Source organism: Catharus ustulatus, chromosome 3 (assembly GCF_009819885.2).
Source record: "Catharus ustulatus isolate bCatUst1 chromosome 3, bCatUst1.pri.v2, whole genome shotgun sequence".
Classification (NCBI taxonomy): domain Eukaryota; kingdom Metazoa; phylum Chordata; class Aves; order Passeriformes; family Turdidae; genus Catharus; species Catharus ustulatus.
In genome coordinates, this window is record NC_046223.1 from 112,345,182 (window position 1) to 112,372,634 (window position 27,453).

Here is a 27,453-nt window from a genome sequence, read left to right on the forward strand (position 1 = left end):
AAATACATAGATTTTTAACTTCTGTGTATGAATTTCATGCTCTAAGCTAATGGAAATACAGCAGACCACTGCCAGATTGTGTGAGGATTCTCTACAGAGCTCTCCAAATGACGGTGGGGTTCTGTTGCATATACAAAGTCTAGATACCGAAAAGGAGCTATCAAATTTGAAAGGGAACTACGAAACAAAATTCATTAGAAAACAGCTCTGAATGCTGCAGTTTTCCTGCTCTTCTAATGTCCCCCAGTGTGCTCCATGCCTTAGAATACTAAAAGCACAGACCCTTAGGACTTGCTTATCCTAATTATCACAAAGAATGCAACTTATCTAAATGCCTGAATAGCAACAGAATATGGGATTAAGTGCCAGGCTGTCAGGTCTAGGTAGGCCAAAAAGAAGTAGTTTCTTACCTCCAGGATCTTTGTCTGGATTGTACTCCAATGCATTGCTGCAGATCAGGTCAATGTCTGTTAGAAAATCCTTGGCTGTTAAGTAGTTGTGTTTATCAATTTTGGTTATTACTGTTGATAGGTCCATTGGTTCTTTGATAACCTCAAGGTAATCTGAAACCTATAAACAAACAGCACACAGAAATGACACAGGACCATATGCATTCTTACTGAATACTGACAATCACATCTTTACACTCAGATTCATTCCACATGCTTAGCTCTAACACAGTAACTAAACATTTTGATTTTTAAGAAAATTTATGTTAAAAATGGAAGTTTTATCAGGCTAAAAACACAGAACTTCCAAATCTGCTTTTCCTTCCTCACCAATTTATCTTTCAAAATTAATTAAACAGTTTTTTTAAGCAATACACTTTAATATAAATGCATTTTTCATTTTAGACTGATTTAGTTATAGATTTTTATGGTGCTATAACTCTGTCATGGACTGAAAATGCAAAACCCATCAGCCTAACTTGAAGCCCTAGGAAAAATTAGGGAAGCTCTATTTTTTTACCTTGTAGGTAAAGTTCTCATTAAACTTAACAGCCAAATTATCAGCTTTTAAATACCTTTCTATTAAACAGTTTCTTCAATCACTTGTTAAATAAAGAAAATTCAAGTTTTATTGACTGCAGATGTTAGATTGGCTGCACAGAAGGACAATTTAAAGCCTTGTGTCACAGTTTACTAAGAGCTTAGATCGTAACTGGAGACTCAGCAACCAGTGGGGCACACTAAAAAGTGTTTTACATAACTCATGATACCATAAGTGTCTCAGCCCTAATAGACAAATGCATCAGCATAGCTGCTGTAACAAAGTTCACCCAAAAAAACCTCTGAATTTGTTATTTACTTCACAAAAAATATACATTTGAATGTTTCAGTGTGATTTAGATCAGACTTCATTAAACAACACTGGCAGCATCTAAAAGAGTACTGCATTTTTTTCTTTTGAAATCATCCATATATGATGGTCACTGCCAAAGCACATAAGAGTTAAACACATATTCAGAACAAGTCAAAATGGCTCTATAAGAATTTTTTTTTTTAATACAGCGCCTGCAGACATATATTACAACATAAGCTAACAGTAATGCATTATTTCAGTGGACAGCACTGTTTCACCTAATTCCTTAAATACAGACACCGAGGTTTATATTGACAAATTAGAATGGCAAAAATTCTCTTTTTGTCTCCCTTTATGGAAACATGATAATATCTGGTTCAGGGATTGGAAAGCTAAGCCACAGGCTTCCTTTTCTTGTTAGCACAGCATCAGAAAATCTTCACTGGAAGCTGTAAATATTGCTGCTGATTTAGTCAAGAAAATCCTTGACTTATCACACAGCAGCATTCTCTGCACTGCAAGTAGGAGTGAAACAAACCTAACACATTTTCGAAGGAAGTCAAGCAGACAAGCTGTTGTAGAAAAAGAAAGGCTAGTCCTGTGCTTAAATGCAGCGGGTGGGACGAAAAGGATTACATTTGATTTCTGGTGCTGTGATATATTGGCAGGGTTCTGGCAAGTCTTCAAATAACAAATTCACATTTTTATTCTCTTCATCTACAAAACATGGACAGTTACTTGTTCTTTCTCTACATGCCCTTATTCGTGTAAGTTTAGACCACACATTCTTGACAGAAAGGAACTACCTTCACTACAAGTGTGAAGAGTTTCTACAATAATGGACCTCCCAGTTTCACAAGAAAAATCAAACCAAGTTACTGCTCAGACCATGCTCACACTGTGGGATGCCACATTAAACAGCTCAGCAGGCTTTCAAAAACAGTCAGCTATGGAACACTATGGAAAGCTCAAATTAAGAGAGGACTGCATCAGCCCATAAAAGATGTGTGTTCCATCCTGTAAGGAATTTACACTCCAAATCTGCTTTTTGGAATGCTGGTATTCTGATGCCCCATATTCATCTTTTAATTTCTTCCAAAAGAGATGCTTTTCTCTTCAGAAGCAATTAGGAATTTTTTTTTTTCAGTTAGTAAGGCTGCAAAGTTTGCAGGGGGCCAGCACCTGATCTAAAAGTCAGACCAAACACAATCCTATTCATACAGCAGCACCTGAAAACAGCTTTGCAGATCGAACTGTCTCATCAGTTAGGTGTGTACAGTCCATAATCAACCAGTTAATGCCTTATAATGTGCTACCATCTGTGATTAATGGCATGTACAAGCATTACTGCTGAAATTATGCAACAATACTATTAATGGTCAATGCATTACAGAACACAGATCACCTTCCCAATATTACCATGTTTATGATTATAATGCTGTAAAAGCTTTTATTAAAGACTTATATTTATGGTTTCAAGTATTTCAGAAGCACTGGCAAGGATAGGAGTGTTGGCATTTTTAAATGTTCATTTCGTTTATAAAATGGACAGGAATGCACAAGGTTTTTCCAAGGGTCCCTGGCAATAGAACATGTTCCAAATTCTTTCATCATGGATGATGAGGCTGCAACTATAGCACCAGTTAAAAATCAGTATCTTAGATTGGACAGATCATGGATCAAACATCTGTTTTTCTAATTAATTTAACAACTTCCTTTTTAAATTTGCATTCTTTTTCTAATATTTTCAACTTCATTGTTTGCACATTACTGAAACAAGACCTCTTCAATATCCACCGGTTTGCTGAAGATGTTAAAGCGTTTGTCTGTGGCCAGCCTCTTGGTGACATCCCTGAGAAACAGGCGCAGCTCCCGCAGGGTGTTCTCCTCCTGGTCCTCCATCCGCTGCTTCTCCGCCTCCGACAGCTCCCGGGCAGGACACGGCAGTGCAAGAGGAAGAACTTCCAGGGCACGAAGAGCTAGGGAAAAGAACAAGAAATCAGACAATGGAAACCTTCACAGCACAGTGGCTCCACTCTCGACAGTGGATTATGCCACTCCAAATTTCATTGTGGGTATTTAATATGCATCATGGATCTAACTATCACTGCATCCTTGACCCCACAGTTCTCCATCTTCAACAACTGTTAACTGCAACTATGAAAGTTGTTCTGGGCACTAATTAATGCTGTCACATGGTAATTAGATTGACTGTTAATTACCCACACCTTTTTAAAAAGGAAAGTAACACAAAATAAAGCATTAGGATCACATTATTATTGGTTTTACTGTAACTTAGTTTACCAGCCTGTTTCCTTCTTGGTGGGGGCATTGCTGCCTCATCAAGAATTAAGCCTTTGAAAAATCGCAATCTGTCTTCTTCACTTGGTCTTTGAATATAAAAAACCTCTTCATACTGGATTCTGAAAATACATTTCAGCTAAAAAAAGAAAAGAAAGAAAGAAAAGCCATAAGAAAAATGAGCCCTCACTGAAAAAGAGATGAACAATAACCATATTGTACTACTAATCACAACTTTTCAAAATCAGCCACAGGACAGGAGACAGTAAGCTCTACCTAAAGCTGTGTTCACAGCAAAGGGAAAATAAACACTTATAATTCTCACTGAACTTTCTATAGTAAAGAAACTTGCAGCATTCCATGATCCTAACAATGGCCAACCCTGCAGTAAAAGGAGAGTAAAAGGGCAGCAGATAAAAAGAGAAATTACAGAAAATGTTAACGAGAAAAGCCAGGAACCCTCTCCCTATCCAGAGCCTCAGAAAATGTAAAGCTCAGGGTCAGGTCTTGAAACTAAATCTGAATTTAATTACAATGGAGTCATTTGTCAAAAAGAACAATTGACAAAATGAACAACTTTGTCTTCTCAGCAGAGTAGCAGGGAGCTTTTGAAAATCAGACATACATCCCTCGTTAGGGAAAATTACTAACATTCAATAATTATTACATTTTCTGTTTGACATATTTTAAATTAAGTTAGAAAGCTACTACAAAACAAAATTATTTCAAATGATTAAAACATTCAGAAGAGCACAGAAGCCCCTAACAATGCCTCTTTTCACAATAAACTTACCTCTTCAGGCAAATCACTAAACATGGACTCAGAGGTAGACAGTAGAAATATAGGTGAGAAAGATGGTATATCTTGCAGCAAAGTTAGGAAAGTAGCTCTCACAGTTTCACTGACAGCTTCCCACCAATCACCAATATGAGGCATGTAAACTATACTTGGTACTGTTCTTCGAGCTTCACGAAAGATCTAATTAAAAGAAACAGTCATATTTCAACTAAGGAACTAATTGTTACCATCAGTTGTGAGTAACAAAGTTCTTGCACATTAAAGAATGATTCATGTTTGTGGTATTTTACAGACAAATGTTCCAGCAGAACAGAATTATCTAAAAACTTTCTAAACAAGTGTTTGTGACTCTTAACTACAGCATTCAATTATTTTATGTCAATGTGCCAGGAAGACTGCAAAGCAACTACTTTGTTTTAAAAATATGTATGTTTTAAAAACTTGCTATGACTGAACAATCAAGATGAAAATTAAACTGTTTTGCAATTCATGAAATATTCATCAAAGCTATTTGGAAATGTAAAACACTTAAAACTAAGCAAACGAACCCAGTAGCACAGCACACCAATCCTTAAGAAACACGAATAAAATGAACATCAGGCACTGAACACTCAGATTAATCTTACTTAGAACTAGGTATGTGACGAGGGGTCAGGTTAAAACTGTAATTACATTCAGTAGTCACTACCAAGATTTCCATCACCCTCTAGGGACTTCTTTATTTTAAACAGGAAATAGAAGGAGCTGACAAAAACCTGGACTTTCAGCTACATTCCAGCTGGCTGCCTTTATATTGATGCCACCAAATTGCATAATTGACTCATTACAAGGGAATCTGAAATATCACCTGTGCACATGACTCTTCAGGCGTTTTGGCACTGACTGAATAAAGAGCTGGCAGGTCAAGCCTGTGTACGGAGAATTTTTCCAGGGTGTGCAATAGTGCTGGAGCAAGGTGCGAAGTCTGACCTGAACCTCTTTCCCCAGAGAGCAGTAATCTCGGTCTGTAAGAGGTTGGCTGGTGATAAGCTGACCTGCAACAGAACAGTTACAGCAGTCAATTAACACACCAATGTTATCAATGCATGGATATATAGGAGATATTTTAGAATCCATAAGATCAACTAACTCCACTATCCCTCAATACTACTTCAGGTGCCAATAACTCCAGACTTCTCTTATCTTTGGTTTCACAACTGTTTAATTCAAACTCATCTGTTTGAAGCTATGCATATATTAAATTCATGACAATCTTATTATAACCAGTTTATTTAAAACTAATTCCTTGATCATAGAAAGAGACTTATTGAACATCCAGTAAAGACTGCAATTTAATCATTCTAGTTCAGTCCTAACTACTGATACATCTCTTCAGTAGCCTCAGGAATCCCAGGTCAATCCTTTCATCCCTTAAGTGCAGCCCAAGATTTTCAAGAACCAATGAACATTCCAATAGTTTACTTATTTAAGATAAAGGACCTGAAGTAGGGTTGAATAACATTACTAGGCATCATGTATTTTAGCTTATTTGTACACTTCTAATCAGTAGACTTCTGGACAGAAGGAAGACTTCAGAGAAAAACTACAAAGGTAAACTTATTTTTTGTTTTGCTGTTGTTGAGAAGTAACTCTAAGCAGTCTGTAGAAGTGGTTTTGAGATTTTGTGTTTGTTTCTTTCTCTTGGGTGTTTTCTGTCCAATTTTATGGACAAATGATACACAAAGAAAAACACATTAAGTTTTTCCATTAAAATTCTTTTCCATTTATAGGAAACTGATTATAAAACAAGAAAGTTTTTAATTAATTTGCATTTTCTCTCATTAAGGCATTTCTATCTGCCCATCAGTGAACTCAGGCAGTGGAACAAGACTTGCTGGTATTACTTCATGTTAAATATTTTGGGTCAGCAACGAACACTGCTGACCCTTTGGCCTTCAGTTCTGGTGGTGGTGGTTACACACAGATAACAATCAAAAATGTTTAGAAAACAGACAGAGAGGCTTACATACTTTGCAATAATACACAGAGTCTTGAGATTCTTTTATTTAAAGACACACATCCTTACAAATATATACAGTTGTTTTGGGTTTGGCTTCCCCCTTCCCAATCTCACAACAAAAGCTTAAATTTGGCTTTAGAATACTTAACTATGTCCCTCCAACTCTTTGAACTTTAATCCTTATTTTTAAGCTTAGATATCCATAAACTCTGTTCTGGCATTGTTATTTAGCACAAACATTTTAGCAGTTTTCCACAAGATGGCTCTACTAAACAGTGCCACTAATGAACAGTTTTCCTAACTTCATTTTCTTTATTCAGCAAACTCCCTGCAGAAACTACCACAAAGTAGTCTAAAACTATTCTTAACACAAAACCAAAAAATGTTAATTACTGTAATTATAACCAGTCCAATTTATACAGGAAATACTCATCCAAATTTCACACATGTTTTGTAAACTCCTGTTTTCCTGAAACTTTCAATGAAAAACAATGAAAAAGCACATTAGAAATTCTGAATACAATCATTATACATGATGCTTCCAAACAGCTGCATACACCAAAGCTCAGCCATACTTCTTGGACCAAGAAGAAGCACACAACCCCTCCAAAATATTCCTACATACATCTCTTCTTAGCTCTTAATCTTTTAAATTTGTTAAAATTGAGAATTGCTGTTAGCATCTTTATTCGTAATCCACATATTGAAAAACATTTCTGATGCCAGTGTGTAGGATGTGGCCTTTCCCAAGAACACCCCCACATTAAAACTCCTGTCTGTACACTCACATGTTTCCATTACAGAACACCACTGCCACCCCAAAGAAAAAGAACAATTTTTGTAGCTCCCCTGATGTAAGAATCTCCTGGATTTATCTAATTATATGCATTTAGAGAAACACTCACATTTTAAAATGAAGGTAGGGTTTATGTATAGCAGCTGATGACTGTTTCTTTGGTGATCCTGAGTGACAGCTCGTCTCAAAAATTGATGAAGCATTCTCATCTTCACTATCATCTAATATTAGACTTGGTACATCTGTTCCAAGAGATGTATTAATTAGAACTTTATCACTTCTAAGTACAAGTACAACAAACAAGACAAGATATTACAATTTTCTTTGTGTCAATTATAGTAAATCTTCAAATGTAGAACAAGATAGTTAAAACTAAGTATCAGCCTTCAGAATAATAAGTACTCATTACTTCAAAAACTAAAATACTGTAGAAGTCTAATCATAATTACAATTTATTTTTTAAACAATCAAGCTAAACAACTTCTCAAACACAAGAAAGTTGAACTTGTTATGAAATACCTCCTTTGGGTTTATTTCACAGCTAGAGGTTTTTTCAAGTTTGAAGCTATAAAATTTGTAATTTCTTGGACTATGTAGAATTTTGTAATTATTTACTTGTTCCAATTGTCCAAAATCTCACAGGTACACTTCTTCCAAAATTATTCTCAGCATGACTACCTAGACAATGTATGTTTATGAAGAATTGTTCTCCACCCTCTGATAATCTGCTGAAGAATATCAAATTACTTTTTATCAAAACCAATTCAGTGCATTCCATATTCACATACTATACCTTTACCTATTTTAATTCCTTTGCTAATATAGTAGCACAATGAACTGAAACACTTTCTATACAGGCTTTGAAAAACAAAAAGCTCAAAGACTGATTATATTCACAAGACACACTGCAGAGACAAAAAACCACAAATATACTAATATGGCACTAAAATAGAGCAACCAGGTAACAGCTGAAAACCAGGTAAATTAGCTCCCAGAGCTGCAAAGGGATTAAAAGTTACCTGATGTGATTTGAAAATAAGAAAGAACTGCTGCAAATCTTTATTTGCCCCAGGACAGGAGCTGAGTTGCTTTTGCCTTGTGCAAGGCCACTCCTCATTTCTATAGGGAAGGAAGTCTGCAGTGATGGGATGAAAATGGCCACAGCCACCCAGCTGTACAGCAGGAGCACTGCAGAGACCAGCTCTGCTGAGCAATAAAATGTTCTGCAATGGATGGGCAACATTCCTGAGAGCAGCCCAGAGTCACTGCAGCACATTGCTCCTCAGGACAACCATCAGACATCCCAACAGCAGCTCAAGTTGGCCACAGCCACTTAAGAAAAGGGATTGCTGTGAAATGAAAGTATGAAATACAGAGAGATTCAAGTCTTATTCTTAAATACCCAATCCACTGCATGACTTGTTGGATATACATGAGGCCATGGCAGAGGTGCTGCCACACTGACCAGAAAACCACCATGGGACAAAGGAACCACCATCAAGGCAGTGTTAAGTGTCAGATGGAGGTGCCATTTAAGTCACTGCAAAAACTGCCCCAGGGTTCCAGGAAAATTATTAAGAGACAACAAAGGTTCCCTTAGCTGGCTGTGTGATGTAAGAAACCAGATTCAGAATAGGTTGGGCAGGAATGATATTCTGCTGTTGTGATGCAGTCACACACCTGACAATCATTCCTGGGGAGCAAAGATGAAAAACGCTTGCAGACCCAAGAGGTGACCAAAAGCTAAACCAGAGCAAGAAAACATGGCACAGAAGCTGCTAGATATTTAGCTAAAGCTAAGGATGGAGATCTCCAAATCAACTGGACATAAGCCTTCTATCTCTTGGGCTCACTAAAAAAGACAATCCCTAAAGCAGACAGAATTGCCAGTGTACCAAATGTAGGCACAGGTAAGTCCTATGCTCATGCACTGGACACAGCTTTCTCTCCCCAAAGTATACAATTACTTTAAAAGGCAGCCCATCTTTTAATCCCAAGCATCAAGTCTCTATGACATTCTCTGCTCAAGCATCTGATGCACTGAATTACAAGAAAGAGGAATTTTTAGTGAAATGCAGAAAACCTGATGAGCAGATTGTAAGCATACCTGTAAGCATGGTCTACATACTTGACTTTGAATGCAAGAAAATTTGAAGCCATATTGTATAATTTACATTTATGTATAATCATTGTACCTGAAAGTGGATTTTTCTGGTTTTAACAAAGATTAAAGCTGGTTATTCAATATTTTCTTGGATTTAAGAGGGTAAGAAAAAAACTGAAGGAAATGTAAAAAAAAAACCTCAGCTCATGCATCTTCAAAATCAATTATCTACAAACACTTAAAAGTACCCATAGCAGCAAATTATCTAGTAAAACTACTATTTAAATCAACTTAAGTTTCCAAACTCTATTTGTTAGCACTAATGAGCAAAATAAATAGGAATGTAAAATATACAACCAAAGAAAATATTCTGAACTTAAACCAATTCTTGGGTGCTACTAACAGGTTAGCAGTACACAGAGACTTAAGCATAATAAATAACTTTCGAGTTGAAGGAACCCAATAGGATCTAACTGCAGCTGCAAGCCAGCTCATTTCCCCCTACCCACCACCACGTGCTCCCAGGGCCCATCTCTGGCCAACTCCAACACTTGTTAAAACCTCCAGCTACCCCACAGTCAGCAGAAAACACATAAATACATCATTTTTGGATGAGTTTTCTGGCTAAAACGATTTAACAAAGGACCTGAGGTACTCAAACAAGTGGAAAGGATGGAGCAAAAATGCACAGCTGGGCTGGAGAAGTGCAGCAGCCAGCACAAGGATCAGCTTAAGCTGCCTGGGCTGCAGGCTGAAAGCATGCTCTGGAACAGGAATGAGAGGAAACCCATGGCTGTCACAGATTTGCTTTATGACTGGGTTGTTTTCAAGTTCATCACACACAACCCCAAGTACTGTTTACAGAGTTGGGGTGTGAGAATGATCCCAGATAAGAACAGCAGACTACATCAAAATAAATAGATCTCAAACCCAAGGCATCTTGTTCAACATACAACTTTCAAGAAATGACCAGTGTAACTATTAAAGTATGTCTGAGAGAAGAGCTGGGCAGAAAAAACCCAGAACCTACGGACTCATTGCCAGTCAAAACAGTCAGTCACAGTCCTTCTTATTCCCCACTTCCTTGATACATCCACAGTGCTCCCATTGCAGCAGGTTTCTGGCATTCACTGATCCATTACTGAGTTGATTTTACCCAGTAATTTGGCAAAAAAAAAGCTAACTTGACAAAACAGCAAAATGTTCTCCACTTGCTAAGCTGCCAGAATCAGCTTGGAGGATCAGGAGTGGACCAGGCCAGTTCAAGGAGACAGAAGCCTCAGGACTTTCTTATAAATCAGCACATGACCATTACACAGGATCAGGTACCTCAGATGAACACCTGCTGAGCTGTGAGTCTCCCAAAGCTTCTGCACTACCAGCAAGCAAAGGACTTGCGACACCTAATCATTGTTGAGGACAGGAGCACCAACTTCATATCATGTTAACACTCAGCAACATTATCTCATTTTTTTTTTTCCTTGTTCTGACTTTTGATTATGCCCTATCATTTTTTGCATTTAAATTGTAAATTACTTGTGAGCTCTTTTTATGAATGGCCCTCATAGCTATGGGATCTTGCTCTGTACAGGTCAGGTCATTAGATTCTACAAAACTTGGAATCAACAAAAATAATCATGCAACATCCAAGCAAACAGTATTGACATCCTAACAACACTGAAGGAAATACATCAGACCTAAGGCTAGGTGGAGAAGCCGAAATACTAGCAAACTGAAACAGCATTTGCACAAATCCCCAAACCACATACCTTCACTTTTGTCACCCTGGCTGAACTCAGCATGAGGGAACACTTTGTGTAAGACCTCGAGGAGCTTAGTGAAGGTGCGCTCCAGGAGCGGCCGGATGACGGGGGACAGCGCGTGTCCCGAAGAGGTCACGGCACGCTGGGAGGCAGGCACGATGTTCTGCATTGCATGGTAGAAATCCTGCGCGCTCAGAACTACCGAGGAAACATCCAGCTGCAGCTTCTGACTGCTCATGTAGATCTGGGGGTAGCGGCGTCTCAGGGCAATCAAGGCAGCCTCAGTGCAAAGTGCTTTTATGTCAGCTCCACAGTACCCTAGTGCACACAGAAACACAAACACCTTCCGTGAAATGGCACTGCTGTGGCTCAAACATGCATCCAGCTAAAAACAAATCAGGAATACTTAATTGTCAAGGTCCACAAAGTATCTGCCAAAAGCATCAGGTCACAATCTGATGGCAGTGCTTCAAGAAGTACATCAAGAAATTAGACATGTTTGTAAGATATACTAAGAAATTAATTCCATATGGAGGTTAAATTACCTATATTTTCACTGTATCATTTGATATATAGTGTATTTTCAGTCCTGGGTAATAGGTCTGTTATTGCTCTTTCTTTTCCCTTAATATTGTCTAACATATGTCTGCAATTTTAACAGGTTAGTCCCTCTCCTCCTTTTTTCCTTTAATATCTCCACATGAATATATTCTTTAATAGTGAAGTAATTTTGTTACATTGAACATCACCAACTTTAAACTTTTACAGTCTGAGAAAATGAGCAGTATAAAGAAAAATGTTTCAGGAGGAGAACATGGAAGAGATGGAAAGCACACTCTGAATTCTTGGAAAAATGTTAACTTCTACTATGAAGAAAAATGTTTCAGACTTTTAAGAGTTTCATAACTTTACTAATATAACCAAAGGTAGAAATTAAAATGCATTAAAATTTTAATTTAGCCTATCTTCATAAGTATCTACAGGTTGCTACCTATAATTGCTTAATCATCATTAGTGAAAAACATAGATCTGATAATTATGAAATACAGAGAGACTTAATACCTCTGAGTCTTTTGCAGTACTAATGGTTTGGGGGTTTTCCCCAGAGCTAGAAATTAGATTTCAAGTTTTCCATCTCTCTCAGCAAGAGACATTAATACGCCTCTGTATTTTGAGGCACCACAGTTCCATCTTTCAAAAACTGTAAAATAATATTCCGGTGAGAAAAGTCATTTAGAGAATTAGAGTCACTATAGGAAAATGTGTTACACTGAGGTACTGCCAGATAAAAGTTCATGGGCTTGCAATGAAGTGTTTATAGCAGGTAATTAATCAATTCTTTAGTTAAAACTACTCTCATTCGACTGGTTTTCTACCAGACTTCCTCCTCCCTCACCAAGTCTCACATTACTTGCACTGTAATACTCTATTTTTTATTAAGACCAGGGAGGGCAGGTTTAGGTTGGATATTAGGAAGAAATTATTTACTATAAGGCACTTGAACTGGCTGTCCAGAGGCTGTGGGTGCCCCATCCCTGGAAGTGTCCAAGGCCAAGCTGGATGGAGCTCTGAGCGACCTGGGATAGTGAAGGTGTCCCTGCTAATGGCAGGGGGTTGGAATGAGATGAACTTTAAGGTCTCTCCCAACCCAAAACATTCTATGATTCCATGATTGGTCTTTTGGCAGCACCAAGTTGCAAAATTGAGACCTGCCTTGCTTCTCTCTCTTTAGCCTCTGATGTTCTTTCATGCTCCTGGCACATATAGTTTTACAAGATCCCTACAGTAATAAGAAACAAAACTGATTCCATACACAGTGTTTAAAAATAAAGAAGGAAGCAATTAATATGGAAGACTGTAGACACTTTTCTATCACTGTCTTTCAGATAAATTAATTTGGGGGATAATAATAAAAGATACTCACTTTTCAGCTATAAAGATAACTTAAATTGGATGAGACTTCAAACTGCATCTTTCTTACATATACTTAAAAAAAATAAAATAAAGCAAAATAAAATAAACCCAGATGGACAACCACCATAAATAGCAGATGATTCCTGCAAATTCTAAACTAAGCTTTGCAATTTTATAAAAATGTCAGTAGCTACAATTGTGTAAATTTGGTGAGTCCACACAATGACTGTTACCTAAAATGTCTGTAGCAATCCACATTCCCAAGTTACCTTGAAATAAATACACATTATATTTGAAGTATGTTCAGATATATACACTACAATAATCAATAGATAACTAATTGTTTTCAGCACTAAAGTTATGTGGTTTAGGTTTTTTAACTTTCTTTTAACATGAAATCAAAACTATACAGGCACACTCCAACCACATGAAACTATTAGACAGTAGCTACAGGCGCATCAGAGAAACAAAACCAGGGTTCTAAATTTTGCATTCTTCTTTAGGCATCAGGTATCACATTCCCATCTAAATTAGTGCACTCCTCATCCAAAACCACACTAGATTAAACGAAATATGAGTGAGGGGAGCACTAAACCAAAGTTTAAATCAAAGATGTGCTGAAGATACGCAGCACCCTGAATGCCTGTCACCTTAGAGGCTAGTTTAGAATCTTGGTGAAAAGATTCAGCAGCTCAGGAGTTAGATCTTTCCCAACTTTTCTATTAACAAATGCTGTAACATTGCTTTCTAACAGTCATTTTAATCACCGCTTGTACATCTCCAAAGAATTGCAAAATTAGGAGATAATAGCCCGTAGCCTATTTTTAAAATTAAATTCTCAGGTGATCAGATACACAATTAGTCTCCATTTCTACCTCTCATTTCTCAGGAGCAATTACATCTTAAGACTAATAATTGGTGTCTCTTTTTGAGGGACTCTCTTGTGCATACTGTACATCCATTTCAGTGACAAGAAAACTGCAAAAATTCTGCACCTTGTGAAACATTAAAGAGCTTTTTATTGCTAAAAAGCAAACACACACTGATTAAGCAGAAGAAAAACAAGTGAAGTGTTGTCAAAACAAAATAAAATGTATCATGCCAAGTAAATAACCTGATGCAGTTTTTACCCAAACTGACACTGTAATATAAACTCAGGTTTTTGCTTCCATTTTTGAAGCATCTCAGGAAAGATGTTCCATTTTCCAGGCAAAAGGTACTGGCACACCTTAACTTAGAACAAAATGAAGATTCCTGACAAGTAGCCCATTTTCTTCTACCCAGCACCACCAAACTCTGCTGAAAATTTCTGAAGTACAACTTCAAAAAGCAGGACAGCAAACAAGTGGATTCCTGTGTTGGTTTCCAAATAACGCACTTTGATCATCAAAATTTTCCAGCCACCTCTACTGTGCAGAAATTGTATCCTCTTTAAAATTTCTTCTAAAACCCACCCTAAAACCCCACAACAAAAGTGCCACTGAACAGGGTGAAGCATTTAGGGGAACAATGCTGACTACTACTTCCACTTTAGGTTGTGCAACTCCCTAAAAAACTCCCAAAATGACTGCGGGGAAAGAGAGCTAGCAAACAACTCAGCATGATGACAGAGATGAAAAATAACTACTAGGTTTATTTTAAAGAATTGTGAAAAATAGAAATGTTAATGCCAAAATCTCCCCCACCATCATTACATGTGGATGGGAATGAAAAATCTAACATGGTATCATTTTGCTACAAAACACTCCTGCAATAATAAGCACCGAATATTTTTAACAAGCATCTTCAGCATAACAGCTTGCTTCCTTACAAATCTATTTAATAATATTATTTAAATAACCCTTACTACATTGTAGAAAGATTCCTATGCAAAATTCCAGATGGAGGAATTCACACTTTTTCAGTTGCTAGTATGTTTTGTTTCCTGCAAGACTGAGTTCATAGGTAAGTCTCTCTACCTACAGAAAGTTACCATTCCAAACAAGGGAGTAAATGAGAGATAAGAATGAATTTCTAAATTCAAGGGTATCTGTGATCCATCTCCAGTAAAGAGAAAAAGCATAGTAATTATACGTGTTTACTGAAAGTACTAAAAAGACATAAATGTGTGTGGTCTTCTGAGCAATGCTGTGCTCTCCCCAAGCTGCTTCATTTCGTCTCACGCACATTGCAGTCATGAGGCCATTCAGGGAAGTGGAGTCTTTAATTCTCACATACACAGAAATCCACTAAAAGGCTGTAATCCATAACACCTGGGACAAAAATCAACCCTCAGGAAATAACCTATTTTTTCAAGTCCTGGGGCTGTTCCCTTCCAATTTCCTTCTAATTACACCCTGGATCGTAAGAAGTTCTGAGTCGCACATACACCTGCTTCCCCAAAGTCATTTGCTTTGGGAGTATTTCAGCAGTTTTCTTCATTAGGATCCAAAAGCTTGGAGCTAAGTGTTGCCAAGTCTGCTGAACTGGAGAGAGGTATCAATCATGCTGTGCCAAAAGCCTGCAAAGTCCAGGCAGCTTTTACTTGGGGAAGAGGGGGTGCTGGTTTTTTGGGGGGAAAGGTTGTTTGTTTTTAAAGAAACCTACACACAAGAGGAAATAGCAGACTGGCATAAACTGTATCACAGACATACATGTGTGCCAATGACTCCCATTGGTAATGGCCACAAAGAATCTGGAAAAGTCTGTTTAAATCATTATTGCTGCAGATTTCAATTACAGAAACGATGAGGCACTCTCAAGGTGAAGGAGATACACCAGTCTTACTTCAGCTGTTTTGAAAAGACTTTGTAATACTTCAAAGATTTTCATCTTGGATGTATGGAAACACTTAAATTCCAAGATACAGACTGCAGACAATCAAGTGTACAGTAGCTGGAGAGCAGGAAAGCCAAGGAAAACAGAAAAGGGTGTTTCTTTTTGTTAGCTGACTTCCACAGAACTGACAGGTTTTATGGAGCACAAAGAACGTCTTCCAGTCTAACATACAATTGGCTTTCCCTATTGTCTGAAATTTTAAAATATTGTGTTCTCAATGAAAAAATAGGATGAATTCTTAAAGAAAAATCTGTGGTTTTTTCCCACCTTTTCCCCTTTCCCACTAAGCAGCACCGCGTGTTTGCATAATTCAAGCAGAATTTACATGAAATGGGTTTGTCACGTGCTGACTTATACCCGGCAGAGCTTAAACTGGAGTTTGCTGGATAGTTATGTTTTCTCCTCACCAGAAGATGTTGAGGTCTTTGTGCATCAAAAGCGGAGGGATGCTGCTTCGATGAGAGATGTCCCTGTGGATGAAGAGGATAATTCGGATGTGCTGTAGCTGACTGAATGGACTGATGTTCAATTTAAAGTTCTTAGACTCCCTGATGATGGACTCCAAAGCACAGATATTTGAGACTGTTCTTTTTCTGAGAACTTCAGTGCTTGTCCAAGCTGATGACTGACAGAGGATGTATCTTGGCATGACAAGTTGTTGAGAAGATATTGTGGTGTGTGCTTTAGGGTCATTTCCTCTGTTAATTCACTATAAAAATATTTGGGCTTATTTCTGAAGAGATCTAAACAGCAGGCTTATCTTGAACAACCAACCTCCATTCAGTACAGCAGGTCTTTGTGAGCTCCAAAGGTGGATTTAATGTAGTCATGCTGTGGTGCTTTTTTTCTCCCCTACCTATGTCTACACTTTGAGGTTGTTCTGTGCTAGCAATCTGGAAAAAAAATTCATCTTTAGAAAGGCTGGTTAGTTTGTTGGATTTATGTCAGAGGACAGCATGCCAGTCAGTAAAAAAACAACAAAAAACAAAAATCTCACACACAAGTACTGCTCTTTTTCCTCAGTAAGTAGACAGAAAAAAACCAGGTCTGCCTATCTCTTTTGTAATTAACCAATTTAATGGGAAGTCTACCTAAAGATTGCAATTCCAGCTTCATTTTGCATCTCTTTAAGGGTATGCATCCTATATAAGGACAGTGATGTCACAGAAAGGAAAAAGGTTGCATTTTCAAATGACTACTAGCTACTCATTTTGTGTTTTAGTAAGACAGAAACATACTTAGTACTACAAAAAGAGTGTTGTTCAAAGCACAGAAGTTTAGAGAGGTAGAGATAAGAAAATCTTGATACATTTAACATACCTTCAAAGTTTGACACAGAAGAGAAAGCCTCTAAACTAAAAATACTAACAACATAACACTTACCAACACATTTTTCAGCCAGTTCTCCTAAGAAAGGATCTGACAATTTGGGGTTCCAATCCCTGGTATGAATTTGCAAAATGTGCTTTCGTGCCTGATTGAGGAAAAAAAGAAAAAAAAAAGCTGAAATAACTAGCAAGTCAAATCCATGCCATAGAAAAAATATTCTTTATTAATGTGAATCTGTAGTTACTTTACCTGCTTTTGGCATGTAACTGAGACACACAGAATAGAACTTAGCACGCCAAAGTCTCTTAAGAACAAAGCTTTCCCCTTCTTTTCAATTTCATACATAAGCAGCTACACCAGCTACCAGTTTTTCACCAGTTACACATTTTAATTTGTTTGATCAACATTATTATACATGAACTGATTAGAACTCAAGTTCTGTTAGGAATTATCATAGTTTTATAATTTTATTTTTAATTATTGCACCTTAAGTAATAGGTTCTACTGTCAAAGGCCTCATCAGTTAATGTACTGCTGAGTAACACAGCACATACACATAAATCCCAAAACAATTTCAGCTAAAAGTTCTATAGAATCCAAATACATCTATCCACATACAAAGTACATTCAATTTTAAGTGTAAATTCATGAAGTACTATGGCTGAGTTTATGTAATTTTAGAAAATGGAACTGAAATGTTCCTGTTGCCAACATCATAATGGCTGGCTGTGCATCCACATTTTTTACATGCTTAGAAGTCTACAAGATTTACATTTATTTTCTCTTACCAGAAGTTTTAAGCCACCAGATAGTCAGGGTTCATTACACAAAACCATAATTTTGAGATAAGCAATACAGTTTATTGTGAATAATTTACCTCTATATTTAGTTTTAGCTATATCCTGAAGATCTGAATCTCAATATAACTTTATGTATACAATCTGTTTGTACTAAAAATGTCTTCCTAAAATTAAACATTCTTACAAGCAATAATGAATATTTTTATTTCATAAGCTTGGTTGTCAGGAATTCAAATGTTTAATATACTAAAGATGTTTATTAATAAATCTCCTTTTCAGGTTTTACCTTCTTGTCAGGCAAGTTGAAAAGAAATTCCCTGTCAAAGCGACCAGGTCTCCTGAGTGCAGGATCTATAGAATCCAGTCTGTTTGTAGCACCAATTACAACTATTTCACCTCTATTATCCAGTCCATCCATGAGGGCAAGAAGAGTAGACACTATAGAGCTACAAAAGAGTTTTCAAAATAAGAAAGTGTAAGGAGCACTGTAAGAACTTTTGCATTTTCAAGTGCAAGATTAATACATTCAAAAGAAAAAACCTAAGCTACAAACAGATGCATAAAAGTTTCAAGTCTCATATGTTCCATTGGCCTACTGGTCTGCTGGCCCCAAATTTCTCTCAGCAGAGCGGAGGGAGGTGGAAATATAAATATCACCTCCTACAGAATAGCAGGTACAAGTGTGTTGTCATAAAGAGCACAGGAAAACTGAGATCAAAAGCAGCCAGGAAAAATTTCAGCCAACAGCAAACTGATGAAAAAAAATTTTCTAAAAAATGACATGATAGGAACACAAGATATGTTTGTACATCACACCATTATGAATCAAAATCACAGGTGAGCTCAGTTCATTGATAGAACATTACAATTCATCATGTTAGAATAGAATTTTTTTCAACTGGTTATTCTATTGAGTTGGTAACAGACAATCTGTTTACAATACAAGACAGCAAATCAAGGAATGGCTGTGGAAATCTTGCAGTTAATAATGTGGCTGAAGGGTAATTGTCACTGCAATTCAATTCCCAGCAAATTACAGTTTGCCTGAAGGACTGAAAAGATGACTTCCAACACCAAAAAACCAATCTGTCCTTCTAGTGTAAGTGGGCTTCAGAAAAATAAAAACCTTTCCTGTGAAATGAGAAAAAATTACATTTAAGAGCTTACCAAGATAATGTACCCTATACCAAGATAATGGCAGCAAAGAAGAAATATTACCTGTGAATCTGATCTTGTCTGCTAGAACGAACTGGAGCCAAACCATCTATTTCATCAAAAAAGATTATAGAGGGTCTCATCAAGTATGCCTGGTATACAATAAACAAAACAAAATTTGAATTCACTGTTAATTCCTGATTTATCCATCAACATTGAAAACTGGTTTCACTAGAAAGCATTAACATGCTAAACCAACACATATATTGAGACATCTTTGTTAGAAAGTGTAAAGTCTGAAATGAAAACTGAATTTCCAACTGCAGCAGTGTTTCAAAGCACAGCAGAGTGCAGTCTACTTCGAGTAAGCAAGATGGCACCAGTGTACCAGTTTTACTGTGTGCCGGACAGGTTAAAGACAAACACACACTTTATACTCTGTGACATGATCTTATCTGCTCATAGCTTGTTTAGACATCTCTGACAACTACTTTTTCTTTGAGCTACTGCATTTTACTGCTTTGTGTGACTCTCTGTTCTGTCCAATCTCTTCTAAGCCAAAACAGAACACTAAAATACACCAAGGCAATCATGCACTCCTCTCTGTAGCATTTATCTTGAACATGCCAGTCAAACTCAAATTCACTGACTGATTTTTTTCCCCCCAAGTTTTACCCTAACTATTTTGCTTCATTAATGGACAAGCCAAGAGACTTCTTTGAGTTTCCAGAGCAAGAAAAACTACTGCAGGCATTCCTCTACTCTTTTCATTTAAATATGCCATTTGGTAAAATCCTACTTAATTTAAGAAAATGTACAGTTATTTAGTTTCAATTGCAAATACCTTTGGCTACCTACACCACAAAACACAACATACAGAGAAATCATATTTAAAAAAAAAGTATTTTCTTCTAACCTGATCAAAAAGGAGTCGAAGCTGACGTTCAGATTCACCAACCCACTTACTGAGACAGTCTGCTCCTTTCCTCATAAAGAAAGCCACCTTTTTGTCTCCTTGACTGCATTCATTAGCTAGAGCTCTAGCTACCAAGGTTTTACCTGTTCCAGGAGGACCATAGAATAAACAGCCCCTGAAGATAAATGGATCAACACAGTCACAAACTTATTTTAAGTCTCCTGAAAAACTCCAAGTCAAATTTTATAATGAAGACAGGGAGCCTGGAGAAGAATGACTTAAGATCTCATATTATTATTTTGTGGTAGTACTGTATTATTAACATATTGTGATATTAACATGACCTCCGAAAATCTAAGTTTGTTTTATGCTTTCAAATCGGTAAAACTTTGATTTGTAAAGAACATTAATCAAAGGCATATTAAGTTTCCCAAGGATTCTTTTACATTAGTTAAATGCCATCTCTTCAAGTATTAGATTTCAGGTAATACCTTAATCAATATTTGTTACTTCTTTGGAATGAAGCAATTAAGTGACAAAAACACCTCCAATTTTTCTATTGACTTAGACACCATGTACCCATTTAAATCACATACCAAGATGCCTCATTAATAAATATTAAAAATCCCAGCATAATATTGAGAGAAACATCAGCATTTTGCTTGATCTAGTAAAATACTTAATAACATAATGGGGAAAAAAGGCAAGGTAATACTAAATAAAACACATGAAAATTCTTTCTCTAACCAAATCACAAAGTTTACCTTCCTTCCACAAGAAAAATATACTAGGGGTTTTTGTAACTCTTCATCCTGCTTATTACATATTCTGATAGACAAGTGGAGTAGCAAACATAAATCTATTTGGACTGTAAAACACTTCAGCGAAAGTATCAACCTCCTATGTGTTTTCAATTCCTCAGACCTTAATAAAAAAAAGCAACAGTAAGAGTAAATACACCTACCTTGGTGGCTGGATTTTGAATTTTTCAAATATTTCTGGATAGAGAAGAGGAAACACTACCATTTCCTTAAGTGCAAGGATATGATGGCTCAATCCCCCTATACTATCAAAACACACCTTAGGGGGAAAAAAAAAAGACAAAGATATTAAGTTTACATTGTAACAGCTTTCCACAAAAACACCTTTACTTATAAAGATTTGAAAACAAATTAGAAAAACATTGCATTGATCAACAGGATTTCCCTGAATTTTGAAAGTGTGAAATAAATCATTGAAAAAGTCAACTCTTGGCTGCCCACATGAAGCTTATGTGGTTTGCAAATTAACTGTGCCAGGGCTGCTTGGACATCTACAGAGATCCAGCCTAAGTCCCAGAGTAAATGCTTTGTAGTCCAAAGGAGTAAATAGACAAAAGCTTTGGCAACAATAAAATAAAATCTAAGAAAAAAATCAGTGAGCTTTTTATGAATTTCCTTCAACAAGGAAGATAAAAAGCTCTAACAAAACCTACCGATTTATCAACAATCATAGGGTCAACATCAGCCAAACTCGCCCCAACTTTCACACGCTCTCGAAGGATTCCACTAGCTAAATCTTCTGCTCTGAAGTTTAAAGGCAGGCACCTGTTCAACAACAAACAAACACCAAATAAATATTGTTCTGCTTTCATTGCTTGGAGGTGAAGAAACAAGAGATTAAATGTCATTTCTACATAAAGAGATAACCTCCCCAGACTGGTAAACAAAACTAATCATCTTTTTTGTGGCAATTACAGTTATATATCAGGAAGATCCTTAACAAAGTTAGTTTTATGCACCCAGATACATATTTCAATTTGAACAACTAGGGTGGACAGATTATTTGGATTAAATACAGAAGAAACAATATTTCCCTCCTTTAAGCCCCTACATAGATATTACATCAGGCCAACTACAAAGTTAAAGGGAGGACAACAGGTATTAGTAAAACACAGGTTACACTCAGAACTACACTTCTGATCGTTGTATGGAAAGGGGAACAACGTGGCAGACAGGAAGAAACAGAAAAGAGATAAGAAAATTTTTTTTCCTGCAGAATTTTCCTACTAGTTATCAGTAAATAAATTTACTTATAGATCTTCCACTTTTAGATTACTGCTAAATACATGCAAGGTCAAAAAAATGTGCAATGAGTGTGTCAAATGCATGAACTCTTACACAAGAAGAAGAGGGAAGAGCTGGCAGTACAATTGAATTAACTAGGACCAAGTTACACCAATGATATTTTAACCAACAGAACTTGTTTTTTATAACCCAACTGAATCAAACAGCTACTCCTGCATTTCCATTTTTTTATCACTATTATTAATTATCTACTCATAAGACTCCAAAATCTGTATTAATATATTAATATTAATATATAACCAGTACTCCTCCTAAACCACAGGTAATTACAGGCAGAATCAAAAGTCTGCAGAACTCATAAAACATTACAGACTAGTTCTGCTTTTTTTCTGGTAAATAATAAAATCAATTCTAAAGACCAAAGATGTTTTGATACCTATTTCTTGCTCTGGCTATGCTTTTAGATTTTCTTCTTTCAAAACGTTCTTCATCTGAAGAGGTTGTATCGCTGCTGTGAATGGCATGCTTCTTTCTCCTATTGAAGAGGCAAAACAGAAAATTCAGTCTTTTTTTTTGCAGTAGAATGGCATGTTGTGGTCCTTCTATAAAAATGAAACTGAAATGGCAAGCACAGTACTGTTCAGGTTTGAGATGCATGCCAATTCTAGCTTCATCAAGTATCAAATAATCTGAGAGGGGAATGACAGCTCTTACTGCCCCAATGATTATCTGATTTCAACATGAACACTACTAGAACAGCAGACACCTGTAACATGTGTGGTCCAGTCCATGCTCCCTCAGCAATGTGATTTGAATATTCAGTAAATAAACTGCAATTGTACTTAGGAAAATTTCCAACCACTTTAGCCACCTCTAACATAACAGACATACCAAAGTCTCCTTACTCAGTTTGATGCTTTCCTTAAAATATTCTTTGAAATTTCATACTTCACAAAGTAGATCATCTCTTTTTACAAGGCTATTAATTCTGAATAGTAGAACAGGCTCTCAAAACACCTGCACTTCTGATCTGAATCCAAGTGAAATTACTATCCAAAGCCTGAACAAACCATTTCTTATTTTAGTATGACAGTATTTCACAAAACTGAGTATTTCAGAAATGTTAGAGAATGTACATTAAATCCTCTGTAAGAAATAGGTGTTGAGTTTGATATTGAGTTTGATTTTGAAAAATTCAGCACTTTAAGAAGTTGGTTACTAATAAAAAGTCCTGGATTTCAAGGGAATATAGTGAGCTGCATTATTTGTAGGAACATGACAATGCACTGAATTAGCCAATGCACATTGTCTATCAGTTTTACTGTTCAGTGATCAAAAGTGAGATACATTTCAAAATACATCAAAGACAGTATCAAGCAATTGGGAAGAATTCTTATGACAGTGTCCTGACAAGAAGGGATAAAATGAGGGCCAAGTAATGAGCAGGCTAAAACTAACGGGATAGTAACTTTCACAGTCTTCACATATGAATATCAAGTCCAAGTACAAATCCAGAGATTACCCAAGAAAATGTCATATGCTCTTTGAGGAAAACAAAAAATTTAGAATCCTAAGATTCAGCTATTACTTTATGTATTTTCACTATGCCATTAAATTGAGCAATAAGACAAGAGTTTCAGCTATGACTAGTATTCGTTTTCTTGGATTCTGTTCATGGACAGATTTGTCTTTTTGAAGCTTTCACTAAGTTTATTTTTTAAAAAATGTTTTAAGCTGCAATCTCATCTGTTTTGTTACATAAAGCCTACCAACAGTTTCCAAGACAACTTGGTACACTCCAGACTTCTTTGACACAAGACATAAGAGTCAAAAATTCTGCTTGCTAAACATTTTATTAAACTGTTGATACTTTTTGGATTAAATTTGAACTGAAAGAAAAAAAACCCATTAACCTGCTTTGTTCAGTTTTGTAGAACAGAAAGGGGGCATTTGACAAACTGATGCATTGAATTTATATATTAAATATATGGCTTACAGAGAAAGATAAAGTGTGCCATGCAGAATTCTTTCCAGTATTTGTAGCACACCTGTTTTCACTCTGTTCAGCACAAAGCTTCTAGTGGGTTTAGACAGTGCTATGACACTCCTGTCTGGGTGTTGATCAGGGTCTGAACCTAGAATACAATTCAAGACCCATCACATGTCTGAATGAACTGTGAAACTCAAGAATGGTTTGCGAATCAAAAGGTACTAGAATGTACTAAAGGAAAGCAAACAATCACACAGCGAAAAACTGGCATTTACCTGATATGGCTTCTTCTTGCAGGAGATCTGTGAATGTCAAACAGTGTATTTTCTCTCTTTTTTTGATGAGCTGGCACTGTAACATCAATTACAAAGGATAATAAACAAATCTAAATCCAGCAAGGAAGTGCTGGATTATCAATTTTCATCAACAAGGCTATCACTGGTTTCTCCAAAAGCTTAAATTAAGGGAAGAATTGGACAGGGAGCTTTGTTACTATCACTGTACTTGGCGTGATGCAGGCAGGGGAATTGCATCCTCACCCTTCTCAAATTATCAGAGCTGTGTCTGCCATGGCAGAATGTAACTCATCCAGGGCGCTAGCATTTTGAGTTTATTTGCAGGACATTAAACTCCACACAGAAACCTCTTCATAGCTGATAATATGGGGGGACATCCTGAAATTTCTCTAAACAAATAAACCACAGCAGTTCTCTATCAGAGAAATCATATTCTATGATCCTCTGACTTGTGGAAATGGTTCAAAGCTGCACCAGGGAAAATCCAAACTTGATAGGAAGAAATATTTCTTTACTGAGAGGGTGGTCCATCACTGCAACAGGCTTCCTACAGAATTGGTTGATGCCCCAAGCCTGTCATAAGAAGCTGGTTATTTGGGCATTGACTTGAATAGCATGCTTTTTGTCAGCCCTGAAGCAGCCAGGCAGCTGGGCTATATGATCACTGTAGATTCCATCCAACTGAAATACTTTAGGTTTCTCATTTGTGATAACTGTTGCTATGCCATTTATCCACAGTTATGAATTAGGCTTACCACTCAAGAAGAGAAGCAGGCATAACAGTAACTATTTTTTCTATGTAATCACCTAATTCATTAGATTGCTTTCTGCCAAGTATTTCTTGACCTAAACCCCACTCACTCCCAGCCCTGAGCCCAGTACAGGGAAGTACCTGCAGATTTCAATGAGGCAGCAGCGCCACCACCTCTGATAAAGTGACAGACTGTGTCTCAGCAATCCCATCCATGTGGTGAACCATACCAGGTCAGGATGGAAATCACACAGCGCTGCATCCCTGTTACTCTGTCAGGGTTGAGAAGCAGCCATCCAACTATTCCCTCCCCACATCCATGGTATTCCTGCAGGTCAAGCACTGTCTGGTTCCTCACCTATTGGAGGAGCCTGGTATCTCTCAACAGTTTTTCTCTGTCTGAGATTATATGGCCGATCATTTTCTTCCCCCTCAGCTTCTTCTACTTCTATATCTCCATCTTCTTCCTGAGACTCTGTTGGGGAGTAAAAATATTTTCAGAATACTTCCACTTCATGTCAGAGCTACTTTCATCCTAAAAAATTTACATTTTCATGGTCACTGAAATTTACTGTCCATTTATTAACACTAATTGGCAAATCAGTGGAAATTTGAAGACTACAATAAATCTACAGCACATCGTCAAATTTCCTTCTACTTTTTTACACAAGATAATGGAAAGGCAAAATAAATGCATTCAAAACAGTTTTACTTGTAAAATACTTCATATATCCACTGTATTTTTCCTTCAGTAATTATCCTTCAAATTAAGGATGATGCCTTTCTTCTCTTTTTCAATAGGGGCCTCAATAAATCAAATATTTGACCCAGCATGAAAATAAGTACAACTTTATGATTCAAAGGATCGTTTTTACACAAAGCAAAGAACACAGAAATCACTTTATATACTTTGTGTATAAAGCCATAACCTAGGCCCATCTGTTAACAGGATCAGAATTTCTATCCACAGATCTCAGAACTAGGACTGCATTCTTATTCACTGGGACAAACCATATCTTCCACAGCAGTTGTTAAACTCTGAAATGCAGTATGCTGAAATCTGTATGAATGCCTGAAGTTGAAGGCTGATTTTTTTAAGGAGGCCAAACATGATGCTGATCAGGACATCAAATCCCTTCTTTCCTGGTTATTTTTGAACCCATTGACCAGTTTCATTCAAACTTTTAAAGAAAGTAGAATTTCAAAGACAGTTGTGCACATACAAACCTTCTAAAATGTCAATGGACAGAAAGCAGACTTTAATTAATTCCTTCCCCCAAAGGAAGTATGCAGGACTAACTATTACAAATTCTTACTGGTAATTGCTACTCAGCATGAGAAACATCAAGTCAATTAGAACACTGTAGACAACATCCATCATATCCTGACTTCCACCACAGGATTGTTACAGGGAATGTAAGGAAAGCTCCAATTACTTAGTTTTACAGAAAACAGAAAGAGGGAAATGTACTATACAAACATTTAGAAACCAGTTTTGTTCTGCTTCTGCAGTGTAATATATTGCTATCCTTTGGCAAGGAGAACTTTGTTTTATAAGTATTTCGGACAAGTCCCATAATTTTTTACAACCCATACCTTCTTCTTCCCCTTCTGTGGACACTTCATGGTGGTTCTGAATGCCATAGCTATTTCTCCTCAGTGATTTCCTTCTTCTTTTCACTCGAGAATACATATCCATGTTTTCCTGGAATAAAATTCACATGCATTCCCATCAGCACTGTCCCGTGTCACTCAGTATTTGTCCCAGTGCCGTAAGTAATGCTTCACACAATCTCTAGCCCTCAAGTGTTTTTCCAGCAGAGCTCTCCATAGGTAGACTACAAAAGCAGTCTCATTTAATAGATGCTAAAGTAAATCTCTCAGACAGTACCTAGTCCATCTAATACAGAGTAACATCAATATCAAGTTTTCAACATCCATATCAAGATGACAGTCTCTAGTCCTGTTTCCAGGCTACCAGAGCATGGTTCAAACCAAAGAACCACCACAGCACATCATGAAAGCACAACAGCAAATTTATCAATAAAGAAAAAAAATGTAGAGCATATCCACTAATTTAGTTCTGAATTTTAGTTTATCAGAGTTTAGTTTATCATGTTCTTAATGTTATCCATTGAAGAAAATCATGTACCTTCAGACAGAGCAACAGACAAATGTATGGCATTTGCAAAAACAAACATGCTCTGCCCTGACATGACTTTTATCCAAGATCTCAGAAACTCTGCACTTACAAATTCTGTATCTGTCCACATCCGTAGTCGCTCTACTTCCCCAGACCGCCTGTTCCTCCTGATGTTAATATTATCCATTTCCTGCAGGACAGCTTCAGCAGTA

At 36.9% G+C, this 27,453-nt stretch overlaps 1 protein-coding gene across 5 annotated transcripts in view; it reads right to left on the reverse strand.

The window, feature by feature from the left end:
- ATAD2B (ATPase family AAA domain containing 2B) overlaps window positions 1-27,453 on the reverse strand; it is a 73,949-nt gene that overhangs the window by 26,485 nt on the left and 20,011 nt on the right. For 3 of the 5 annotated variants that reach the window (XM_033055499.2, XM_033055494.2, XM_033055497.2), the window contains exons 5-22: window positions 27,351-27,453; window positions 26,695-26,803; window positions 25,457-25,573; window positions 24,327-24,402; window positions 22,498-22,596; window positions 21,470-21,581; window positions 20,960-21,075; window positions 19,996-20,170; window positions 19,143-19,231; window positions 18,211-18,370; window positions 17,179-17,269; window positions 11,071-11,382; window positions 7,307-7,439; window positions 5,250-5,436; window positions 4,397-4,582; window positions 3,607-3,742; window positions 3,085-3,281; window positions 411-570 (exon numbers count right to left, since the gene is read on the reverse strand). In XM_033055499.2, coding sequence (XP_032911390.1) covers window positions 411-570; window positions 3,085-3,281; window positions 3,607-3,742; window positions 4,397-4,582; window positions 5,250-5,436; window positions 7,307-7,439; window positions 11,071-11,382; window positions 17,179-17,269; window positions 18,211-18,370; window positions 19,143-19,231; window positions 19,996-20,170; window positions 20,960-21,075; window positions 21,470-21,581; window positions 22,498-22,596; window positions 24,327-24,402; window positions 25,457-25,573; window positions 26,695-26,803; window positions 27,351-27,453 — 2,558 coding nt within the window. The remainder of the gene's footprint in view (window positions 1-410; window positions 571-3,084; window positions 3,282-3,606; window positions 3,743-4,396; window positions 4,583-5,249; window positions 5,437-7,306; window positions 7,440-11,070; window positions 11,383-17,178; window positions 17,270-18,210; window positions 18,371-19,142; window positions 19,232-19,995; window positions 20,171-20,959; window positions 21,076-21,469; window positions 21,582-22,497; window positions 22,597-24,326; window positions 24,403-25,456; window positions 25,574-26,694; window positions 26,804-27,350) is intronic. The other 2 variants (XM_033055495.2, XM_033055498.2) reach the window with 1 other exon arrangement.